Source organism: Taudactylus pleione, unplaced genomic scaffold (genome assembly GCF_031769625.1).
Source record: "Taudactylus pleione unplaced genomic scaffold, aTauple2 ptg001564l, whole genome shotgun sequence".
Lineage (NCBI taxonomy): Eukaryota > Metazoa > Chordata > Amphibia > Anura > Myobatrachidae > Taudactylus > Taudactylus pleione.
In genome coordinates, this window is record NW_028285961.1 from 514,899 (window position 1) to 528,335 (window position 13,437).

A 13,437-nucleotide genomic window follows, 5' to 3' on the forward strand; every position below is an offset into this window, starting at 1 on the left:
CCGGTCACCGCCGGAGAATAGACGCCGGGCGCATGCGCCCGGCATCTATTCTCCCTGTCTGCAGCGCTTGGGGGCTACACGCCCCCTTTTGATAGCCACGCCCACTTTTCAGCCACGCACATAATTGCCCTCTCTAGCTCTGGCGCCCTGCCTGCCGCCGGAGCTAGAGTGAACACTATAATGCACTCATCTGTACCTGAAGCCTTGTGCAGGAAGCGGATAACTGACAGCAGCAACTGAGGAGGAAACTGCTGCTGACATCTGACACAGACATTATACCAGCATGTGTCTGAGAAGGCAGCCAGTGCTACGTTACTCTCACCTGATGCAGGAAGCAGATAACTGATAGCAGTGACTGAGGAGGAAACTGCTGCTGACATCTGACACACAGACATTATACCAGCATGTGTCTGAGAAGGCAGCCAGTGCTACATTACTCTCACCTGATGCAGGAAGCAGATAACTGATAGCAGTGACTGAGGAGGAAACTGCAGCTGACATCTGACACACAGACATTATACCAGCATGTGTCTGAGAAGGCAGCCAGTGCTACATTACTCTCACCTGATGCAGGAAGCAGATAACTGATAGCAGTGACTGAGGAGGAAACTGCAGCTGACATCTGACACACAGACATTATACCAGCATGTGTCTGAGAAGGCAGCCAGTGCTACGTTACTCTCACCTGATGCAGGAAGCAGATAACTGATAGCAGTGACTGAGGAGGAAACTGCTGCTGACATCTGACACACAGACATTATACCAGCATGTGTCTGAGAAGGCAGCCAGTGCTACGTTACTCTCACCTGATGCAGGAAGCAGATAACTGATAGCAGTGACTGAGGAGGAAACTGCTGCTGACACACAGACATTATACCAGCATGTGTCTGAGAAGGCAGCCAGTGCTACATTACTCTCACCTGATGCAGGAAGCTGATAACTGATAGCAGTGACTGAGGAGGACACTGCTGCTGACATCTGACACACAGACATTATACCAGCATGTGTCTGAGAAGGCAGCCAGTGCTACGTTACTCTCACCTGATGCAGGAAGCAGATAACTGATAGCAGTGACTGAGGAGGAAACTGCTGCTGACATCTGACACACAGACATTATACCAGCATGTGTCTGAGAAGGCAGCCAGTGCTACGTTACTCTCACCTGATGCAGGAAGCAGATAACTGATAGCAGTGACTGAGGAGGAAACTGCTGCTGACATCTGACACACAGACATTATACCAGCATGTGTATGAGAAGGCAGCCAGTGCTACATTACTATCATCTGATGAAGACAGCATAGTCTGGGATTTGTAGAATAATATTTATTAAGCTTTCACAAGGTGCGCATGATTAATTTAGATATATATAAAAAATACATTTTGTACTCCTGCTTAATGACAGAAGGCAGACGGAGGTGAGGAGTAGATCCGAGCACCTGTCCTCCACCACCGCCGAGCTATAATACGTTACAGTGATATTACATATTTATACATTGGCAGAGCATTGCTATATAGGGGTGTGGCAGCAAGGTATGGGGGGTAATTAGTACAGTACACTGCCCTAGGCACATGGCAAAGCACCAGGGATTTATTAGGCAACAAAAGTACAGAGCAGGTGCTCATGTTCCTTGGGGGCGGTACCCACTGAGCAGGGTCATTTATAAGACATGCCAGCTCTATTACAAAATCTTTCACACTCATTGTAACATAAAACCCCATCCCTTCCGCTGTTCTTCATTACAGCTCACAAAAGGAGCCATACCACAAGTCTTCACTACGGTCCCACTCTAGAACCATCATTCGTCACTACCTTGTAAAATATCAATGATGGTTCCAACCTTCTGAAACATAGGCTGATCATTGTTCAGTATATTGAAATATCAAGATATGGATCTATCAAGTTATGGAACAGTCCCATTCTCCCCAAGGTGAGGCTACTATTCTCACTGAAATGTCAGGGACCCAGCATTTGTATGGGGGGCAGAAAATGGCACTTGGTCCTATGAAGGAGCCCCTCAGACATATAAACAAAGATCCAGCATGAAATGTTCACACGGCCAAAGCAAAAGCTGGATATTCAAACTAACACTGCAACATCCAATCACAGATTAACCTGCAGAATCGCACTGCGCCCACCAGACTAAACAGGGGAAATATTCAAGAGGGTGATCCAGGAGAAATGCTGCCCCTGACCCGCCACGTTGCCCCATCTTTTTTTATGAACCATCATGGGAAGATTACCAAGCCTCCATTCCCAACATACAGAATATACAGTAAATGTAAAGGACAACTGAATACTGGTTCTATATAACACTGCTCAGTAACCACAGCCTGCTGGCAACTGGATGATGGATATAGGAGTAACATTGGAATACCCAGGTCACCATCTGGCACAGAATAATGGGCCCCAGTCTCCCTGAAGGCACTTGGTGGCTTAAGCTAGAGCAATGGATAGGACTGGGTACATATTGCTCTGGGTTGTGTCCGGTTTTGGCTTATGTAGCTGTGAGATGGTGACTCTGAGCATTTGGGCAGCAATTGTGGTGGTGTTGCAAAGTCGGGATGGGACGATATATAAAGCCAAGCTCATCATTTCTCCTGCATCTTCTCCAGGATTGGCACAATCATGTCAAACTTGGGTCTTTTGGCTGGATCCTCATTCATACAAATCTTCATGAGCTTGCAGATATGTGGAGAGATCCCAGGAGGAATTGTGGGTCGCAGACCTTCCAGGGACACCTAAAACAATCCACAAATGTAGCTCAATATCATATCAGCTTTACCTACCTACCACACATATGCCTTCTATCCAACATAACAAAGGTGAGCTATAACCTACCTACCACACATATGCCTTCTATCCAACATAACAAAGGTGAGCTATAACCTACCTACCACATCTATGCCTTCTATCCAACATAACAAAGGTGAGCTATAACCTACCTACCACATCTATGCCTTCTATCCAACATAACAAAGGTGAGCTATAACCTACCTACCACATCTATGCCTTCTATCCAACATAACAAAGGTGAGCTATAACCTACCTACCACACATATGCCTTCTATCCAACATAACAAAGGTGAGCTATAACCTATCTACCACATCTATGCCTTCTATCCAACATAACAAAGGTGAGCTATAACCTACCTACCACATCTATGCCTTTTATCCAACATAACAAAGGTGAGCTATAACCTACCTACCACATCTATGCCTTCTATCCAACATAACAAAGGTGAGCTATAACCTACCTACCACATCTATGCCTTCTATCCAACATAACAAAGGTGAGCTATAACCTACCTACCACATCTATGCCTTCTATCCAACATAACAAAGGTGAGCTATAACCTACCTACCACATCTATGCCTTCTATCCAACATAACAAAGGTGAGCTATAACCTACCTACCACACCTATGCCTTCAGTCCAACATAACAAAGGTGAGCTATAACCTACCTACCACATCTATGCCTTCTATCCAACATAACAAAGGTGAGCTATAACCTACCTACCACATCTATGCCTTTTATCCAACATAACAAAGGTGAGCTATAACCTACCTACCACACCTATGCCTTATATACAACATAACAAAGGTGAGCTATAACCTACCTACCACACCTATGCCTTCTATCCAACATAACAAAGGTGAGCTATAACCTACCTACCACAACTATGCCTTCTATCCAACATAACAAAGGTGAGCTATAACCTACCTACCACACCTATGCCTTATATACAACATAACAAAGGTGAGCTATAACCTACCTACCACACCTATGCCTTCTATCCAACATAACAAAGGTGAGCTATAACCTACCTACCACACATATGCCTTCTATCCAACATAACAAAGGTGAGCTATAACCTACCTACCACACATATGCCTTCTATCCAACATAACAAAGGTGAGCTATAACCTACCTACCACATCTATGCCTTCTATCCAACATAACAAAGGTGAGCTATAACCTACCTACCACAACTATGCCTTCTATCCAACATAACAAAGGTGAGCTATAACCTACCTACCACATCTATGCCTTCTATCCAACATAACAAAGGTGAGCTATAACCTACCTACCACAACTATGCCTTCTATCCAACATAACAAAGGTGAGCTATAACCTACCTACCACATCTATGCCTTCTATCCAACATAACAAAGGTGAGCTATAACCTACCTACCACATCTATGCCTTCTATCCAACATAACAAAGGTGAGCTATAACCTACCTACCACATCTATGCCTTCTATCCAACATAACAAAGGTGAGCTATAACCTACCTACCACACCTATGCCTTCTATCCAACATAACAAAGGTGAGCTATAACCTACCTACCACATCTATGCCTTCTATCCAACATAACAAAGGTGAGCTATAACCTACCTACCACACCTATGCCTTCTATCCAACATAACAAAGGTGAGCTATAACCTACCTACCACATCTATGCCTTCTATCCAACATAACAAAGGTGAGCTATAACCTACCTACCACATCTATGCCTTCTATCCAACATAACAAAGGTGAGCTATAACCTACCTACCACATCTATGCCTTCTATCCAACATAACAAAGGTGAGCTATAACCTACCTACCACATCTATGCCTTCTATCCAACATAACAAAGGTGAGCTATAACCTACCTACCACACCTATGCCTTCTATCCAACATAACAAAGGTGAGCTATAACCTACCTACCACATCTATGCCTTCTATCCAACATAACAAAGGTGAGCTATAACCTACCTACCACACCTATGCCTTATATCCAACATAACAAAGGTGAGCTATAACCTACCTACCACACCTATGCCTTATATCCAACATAACAAAGGTGAGCTATAACCTACCTACCACACCTATGCCTTATATACAACATAACAAAGGTGAGCTATAACCTACCTACCACACCTATGCCTTATATACAACATAACAAAGGTGAGCTATAACCTATCTACCACACCTATGCCTTCTATCCAACATAACAAAGGTGAGCTATAACCTACCTACCACATCTATGCCTTCTATCCAACATAACAAAGGTGAGCTATAACCTACCTACCACATCTATGCCTTCTGTCCAACATAACAAAAGTGAGCTATAACCTACCTACCACATCTATGCCTTCTATCCAACATAACAAAGGTGAGCTATAACCTACCTACCACATCTATGCCTTCTATCCAACATAACAAAGGTGAGCTATAACCTACCTACCACATCTATGCCTTCTATCCAACATAACAAAGGTGAGCTATAACCTACCTACCACATCTATGCCTTCTATCCAACATAACAAAGGTGAGCTATAACCTACCTACCACATCTATGCCTTCTATCCAACATAACAAAGGTGAGCTATAACCTACCTACCACACCTATGCCTTCTATCCAACATAACAAAGTTGAGCTATAACCTACCTACCACATCTATGCCTTCTATCCAACATAACAAAAGTGAGCTATAACCTACCTACCACACCTATGCCTTATATACAACATAACAGAGGTGAGCTATAACCTACCTACCACATCTATGCCTTCTATCCAACATAACAAAGGTGAGCTATAACCTACCTACCACATCTATGCCTTCAGTCCAACATAACAAAAGTGAGCTATAACCTACCTACCACATCTATGCCTTCTATCCAACATAACAAAGGTGAGCTATAACCTACCTACCACATCTATGCCTTCTATCCAACATAACAAAGGTGAGCTATAACCTACCTACCACACCTATGCCTTATATACAACATAACAGAGGTGATACTACCTTCTAAACCAACATAAGAAAGGTGGGCTATAACCTACCAACCCCACCTGTGTCTTATATACAACACAACAGAGGTGATACTACCTTCTAAACCAACATAACAGAGGTGGGCTATAACCTACCAACCCCACCTGTGCCTTATATACAACATAACAGAGGTGATCTATAACCTACCTTCTAAACCTGTGCCTTATATCCAACATAACAGGTGAGCTATAACCTACCAGCCCCATTTGTGCCTTATATACAACATAACAGGTGAGCTACGACTTACCTTCATGCCAATCTCCATGTTTGAAAGGTCAGCAAAAGGAACCTCTCGTGTCACCAGCTCCCACAGCAGCACAGCGAAGCTCCACATGTCTGAAGAGCGACGGTTAATGTCCTCAGGACGTTTCTGCAGAGCTGGAAAAGGACGTCCGGCCAATGAGCAATGTGATGGATAAAATAAGCCTAACGTTGTACAGATACACAGCTTTGTACAGGGAGACGTACGGCTTGGTGGGAAGCTGGATGGGGTCTATGGAATTGTACATTTCAGCTGATAAGTCAGCGAGGGGGACAGTATTATATGGGGGTAGGCAGGTGTAATGGGGTAGTATAGAGAGAGACCATGAGGACAGTGTTATATGGGGGTAGACAGGAAGTCAGCAGAGGAACGGGATAGTGTAGAGACCATGAGGACAGTGTTATATGGGGTTAGACAGGAAGTCAGCAGAGGAACGGGATAGTGTAGAGGCCATGAGGACAGTGTTATATGGGGGTAGGCAGGAAGTCAGCAGAGGAATGGGGTAGTGTAGAGATCATGAGGACAGTGTTATATGGGGGGTAGGCAGGAAGTCAGCAGAGGAACGGGATAGTGTAGAGACCATGAGGACAGTGTTATATGGGGGTAGACAGGAAGTCAGCAGAGGAATGGGGTAGTGTAGAGACCATGAGGACAGTGTTATATGGGGGTAGACAGGAAGTCAGCAGAGGAACGGGGTAGTGTAGAGGCCATGAGGACAGTGTTATATGGGGGTAGACAGGAAGTCAGCAGAGGAATGGGGTAGTGTAGAGACCATGAGGACAGTGTTATATGGGGGTAGACAGGAAGTCAGCAGAGGAATGGGGTAGTGTAGAGACCATGAGGACAGTGTTATATGGGGGTAGACAGGAAGTCAGCAGAGGAATGGGGTAGTGTAGAGACCATGAGGACAGTGTTATATGGGGGTAGACAGGAAGTCAGCAGAGGAACGGGGTAGTGTAGAGGCCATGAGGACAGTGTTATATGGGGGTAGACAGGAAGTCAGCAGAGGAATGGGGTAGTGTAGAGACCATGAGGACAGTGTTATATGGGGGTAGACAGGAAGTCAGCAGAGGAATGGGGTAGTGTAGAGACCATGAGGACAGTGTTATATGGGGGTAGACAGGAAGACAGCAGAGGAACGGGGTAGTGTAGAGACCATGAGGACAGTGTTATATGGGGGTAGGCAGGTGTAATGGGGTAGTATAGAGAGAGACCATGAGGACAGTGTTATACAGGGGTAAGCAGGAGTAATGGGGTAGTATAGAGAGAGATCATGAGGACAGTTATACAGGGGTAGGCAGGAGTCATGGGGTAGTATAGAGAGAGATCATGAGGACAGTGTTATACAGGGGTAGGCAGGAGTAATGGGGTAGTAAGAGAGACCATGAAGATAGTTTTATACAAGAAGTCAGCAGAGGAACGGGGTAGTGTAGAGACCATGAGGACAGTGTTATATGGGGGTAGGCAGGAAGTCAGCAGAGGAATGGGGTAGTGTAGAGACCATGAGGGCAGTGTTATATGGGGGTAGGCAGGAAGTCAGCAGAGGAATGGGGTAGTGTAGAGACCATGAGGACAGTGTTATATGGGGGTAGACAGGAAGTCAGCAGAGGAACGGGATAGTGTAGAGACCATGAGGACAGTGTTATATGGGGGGTAGACAGGAAGACAGCAGAGGAACGGGGTAGTGTAGAGACCATGAGGACAGTGTTATATGGGGGGTAGGCAGGAAGTCAGCAGAGGAATGGGGTAGTGTAGAGACCATGAGAACAGTGTTATATGGGGGTAGACAGGAAGACAGCAGAGGAACGGGGTAGTGTAGAGACCATGAGAACAGTGTTATATGGGGGTAGACAGGAAGTCAGCAGAGGAATGGGATAGTGTAGAGACCATGAGGACAGTGTTATATGGGGGTAGGCAGGAAGTCAGCAGAGGAATGGGGTAGTGTAGAGACCATGAGGACAGTGTTATATGGGGGGTAGGCAGGAAGTCAGCAGAGGAACGGGGTAGTGTAGAGACCATGAGGACAGTGTTATATGGGGGGTAGGCAGGAAGTCAGCAGAGGAATGGGGTAGTGTAGAGGCCATGAGGACAGTGTTATACAGGGGTAGGCAGGAAGTCAGCAGAGGAATGGGGTAGTGTAGAGACCATGAGGACAGTGTTATATGGGGTTAGAAAGGAAGACAGCAGAGGAATGGGGTAGTGTAGAGACCATGAGGACAGTGTTATATGGGGGGTAGACAGGAAGACAGCAGAGGAACGGGGTAGTGTAGAGACCATGAGGACAGTGTTATATGGGGTGTAGGCAGGAAGTCAGCAGAGGAATGGGGTAGTGTAGAGACCATGAGGACAGTGTTATATGGGGGTAGACAGGAAGTCAGCAGCGTAATGAGGTAGCGTAGAGATGGATTGGACGTCAGAAGAGAAGAAGCAGCGGGTAGGTGCAATGCTATGTGAGAAGTGAAGTTGGAGGAAATGGTTACCTTCTGGTGCAATCCATGCCGGGCAATACATGCGACCTGGACACTGGAAGGACAGTTTGACATCTGCCATACTAACACGAGCGGTCATATCTTCATCAATCTGATGAGTGAAGGAAAGAAAGGACACTGAAAAGACGAGGGCAATGGAGGCATCACCGATAATAACGGGAAGAAGCCGCATCTGCGTGACTCACCATGACACTGCGGCTGTTCAGGTAATGCCGAGGAATAAGAGGCTCTAATGTGTGAAGAAATGCCATGCCACGGGCAATGTCCAGGGCAAACTTCACTGCTTGGCACTGATCCACCACCAGATCTGGGGAGACATACAAGGGACATTACTACTACATTTTCCTGACATGATCATCAGATAAACCCCACTGTCCTCCACTATTTAAAAATCTCTCCCAAATGTGAGCACATATTCCTAGAAGGACTCGTCATACCCGACCACGAAATACTGGACCTTCTCTGAACATAAACCCCCCCGAAAAAGTACCTTCATATGGCCTGAGAGACAGAGAATAGACAGGAAGGCCAAAAAGCATCAGCCTCCCCACTCCTTACCCACATCAAATAATATGTCTTCCCAATACATGATGTCACTGGGACTGATTCACTACCGATCGCAACTGCGAATGCAATAGCGATTACACACACAGTTCAACTGTGATAGTATGCTAAATCATTGCGATCGCTATGCTGCCGCAGCACAACGTCAGGACACCCACCTTACCTTACACACATCCATAATGTTTAGCAAGACTGAGACACCATCAGTAACATGGAGTACCATCACATCCTCACACACACTTACACAGGCTCTGACCTTACTCAGGAATTACTAACCTCATCACACACAGTGATTACACAAGACTGAGACACCTTCAGTAACATGGAGTACCATCACATCCTCACACACACTTACACAGGCTCTGACCTTACTCAGGAATTACTAACCTCATCACACACAGTGATTACACAAGACTGAGACACCATCAGTAACATGGAGTACCATCATAGCCTCACACACACTTACACAGGCTCTGACCTTACTCAGGAATTACTAACCTCATCACACACAGTGATTACACAAGACTGAGATACCATCAGTAACATGGAGTACCATCACATCCTCACACACACTTACACAGGCTCTGACCTTACTCAGGAATTACTAACCTCATCACACACAGTGATTACACAAGACTGAGATACCATCAGTAACATGGAGTACCATCACATCCTCACACACACTTACACAGGCTCTGACCTTACTCAGGAATTACTAACCTCATCACACACAGTGACTACACAAGACTGAGATAACATCAGTAACATGGAGTACCATCACATCCTCACACACACTTACACAGGCTCTGACCTTACTCAGGAATTACTAACCTCATCACACACAGTGATTACACAAGACTGAGATACCATCAGTAACATGGAGTACCATCACAGCCTCACACACACTTACACAGGCTCTGACCTTACTCAGGAATTACTAACCTCATCACACACAGTGATTACACAAGACTGAGACACCATCAGTAACATGGAGTACCATCACAGCCTCACACACACTTACACAGGCTCTGACCTTACTCAGGAATTACTAACCTCATCACACACAGTGATTACACAAGACTGAGATACCATCAGTAACATGGAGTACCATCACATCCTCACACACACTTACACAGGCTCTGTCCTTACTCAGGAATTACTAACCTCATCACACACAGTGATTACACAAGACTGAGACACCATCAGTAACATGGAGTACCATCACATCCTCACACACACTTACACAGGCTCTGACCTTACTCAGGAATTACTAACCTCATCACACGCAGTGATTACACAAGACTGAGACACCATCAGTAACATGGAGTACCATCACATCCTCACACACACTTACACAGGCTCTGACCTTACTCAGGAATTACTAACCTCATCACACACAGTGATTACACAAGACTGAGATACCATCAGTAACATGGAGTACCATCACATCCTCACACACACTTACACAGGCTCTGACCTTACTCAGGAATTACTAACCTCATCACACACAGTGATTACACAAGACTGAGATACCATCAGTAACATGGAGTACCATCACATCCTCACACACACTTACACAGGCTCTGACCTTACTCAGGAATTACTAACCTCATCACACACAGTGATTACACAAGACTGAGATACCATCAGTAACATGGAGTACCATCACATCCTCACACACACTTACACAGGCTCTGACCTTACTCAGGAATTACTAACCTCATCACACACAGTGATTACACAAGACTGAGACACCATCAGTAACATGGAGTACCATCACATCCTAACACACACTTACACAGGCTCTGACCTTACTCAGGAATTACTAACCTCATCACACACAGTGATTACACAAGACTGAGATACCATCAGTAACATGGAGTACCATCACAGCCTCACACACACTTACACAGGCTCTGACCTTACTCAGGAATTACTAACCTCATCACACACAGTGATTACACAAGACTGAGACACCATCAGTAACATGGAGTACCATCACATCCTCACACACACTTACACAGGCTCTGACCTTACTCAGGAATTACTAACCTCATCACACACAGTGATTACACAAGACTGAGATACCATCAGTAACATGGAGTACCATCACAGCCTCACACACACTTACACAGGCTCTGACCTTACTCAGGAATTATTAACCTCATCACACACAGTGACTACACAAGACTGAGAGACCATCAGTAACATGGAGTACCATCACATCCTCACACACACTTACACAGGCTCTGACCTTTCTCAGGAATTACTAACCTCATCACACACAGTGATTACACAAGACTGAGATACCATCAGTAACATGGAGTACTATCACATCCTCACACACACTTACACAGGCTCTGAGCTTACTCAGGAATTACTAACCTCATCACACACAGTAACTACACAAGACTGAGACACCATCAGTAACATGGAGTACCATCACATCCTCACACACACTTACACAGGCTCTGACCTTACTCAGGAATTACTAACCTCATCACACACAGTAACTACACAAGACTGAGAAACCATCAGTAACATGGAGTACCATCACATCCTCACACACACTTACACAGGCTCTGACCTTACCCAGGAATTACTAACCTCATCACACACAGTGATTACACAACACTGAGATACCATCAGTAACATGGAGTACCATCACATCCTCACACACACTTACACAGGCTCTGACCTTACTCAGGAATTACTATCCTCATCACACACAGTGACTACACAAGACTGAGATACCATCAGTAACATGGAGTACCATCAAATCCTCACACACACTTACACAGGCTCTGACCTTACTCAGGAATTACTAACCTCATCACACGCAGTGATTACACAAGACTGAGATACCATCAGTAACATGGAGTACCATCACATCCTCACACACACTTACACAGGCTCTGACCTTACTCAGGAATTACTAACCTCATCACACACAGTGATTACACAAGACTGAGATACCATCAGTAACATGGAGTACCATCACAGCCTCACACACACTTACACAGGCTCTGACCTTACTCAGGAATTACTAACCTCATCACACACAGTGATTACACAAGACTGAGACACCATCAGTAACATGGAGTACCATCACATCCTCACACATACTTACACAGGCTCTGACCTTACTCAGGAATTACTAACCTCATCACACACAGTGATTACACAAGACTGAGATACCATCAGTAACATGGAGTACCATCACAGCCTCACACACACTTACACAGGCTCTGACCTTACTCAGGAATTACTAACCTCATCACACACAGTGATTACACAAGACTGAGACACCATCAGTAACATGGAGTACCATCACATCCTCACACACACTTACACAGGCTCTGACCTTACTCAGGAATTACTAACCTCATCACACACAGTGACTACACAAGACTGAGATAACATCAGTAACATGGAGTACCATCACATCCTCACACACACTTACACAGGCTCTGACCTTACTCAGGAATTACTAACCTCATCACACACAGTGATTACACAAGACTGAGACACCATCAGTAACATGGAGTACCATCACAGCCTCACACACACTTACACAGGCTCTGACCTTACTCAGGAATTACTAACCTCATCACACACAGTGATTACACAAGACTGAGATACCATTAGTAATATGGAGTACCCTCACATCCTCACACACACTTACACAGGCTCTGCCCTTACTCAGGAATTACTAACCTCATCACACACAGTGATTACACAAGACTGAGACACCATCAGTAACATGGAGTACCATCACATCCTCACACACACTTACACAGGCTCTGACCTTACTCAGGAATTACTAACCTCATCACACGCAGTGATTACACAAGACTGAGATACCATCAGTAACATGGAGTACCATCACATCCTCACACACACTTACACAGGCTCTGACCTTACTCAGGAATTACTAACCTCATCACACACAGTGATTACACAAGACTGAGATACCATCAGTAACATGGAGTACCATCACATCCTCACACACACTTACACAGGCTCTGACCTTACTCAGGAATTACTAACCTCATCACACACAGTGATTACACAAGACTGAGATACCATCAGTAACATGGAGTACCATCACATCCTCACACACACTTACACAGGCTCTGACCTTACTCAGGAATTACTAACCTCATCACACACAGTGATTACACAAGACTGAGACACCATCAGTAACATGGAGTACCATCACAGCCTCACACACACTTACACAGGCTCTGACCTTACTCAGGAATTACTAACCTCATCACACACAGTGATTACACAAG

At 45.0% G+C, this 13,437-nt stretch overlaps 1 protein-coding gene across 1 annotated transcript in view; it reads right to left on the minus strand.

Moving 5' to 3' along the window:
- Positions 1–1,308: 1,308 nt before the first annotated feature.
- ILK (integrin linked kinase) overlaps positions 1,309–13,437 on the minus strand; it is a 104,371-nt gene continuing 92,242 nt past the window's right edge. The window contains exons 10-13 of the mRNA XM_088464030.1: positions 8,761–8,882; positions 8,567–8,666; positions 6,072–6,202; positions 1,309–2,739 (exon numbers count right to left, since the gene is read on the minus strand). Coding sequence (XP_088320156.1) covers positions 2,590–2,739; positions 6,072–6,202; positions 8,567–8,666; positions 8,761–8,882 — 503 coding nt within the window. The 3' untranslated portion in view covers positions 1,309–2,589. The remainder of the gene's footprint in view (positions 2,740–6,071; positions 6,203–8,566; positions 8,667–8,760; positions 8,883–13,437) is intronic.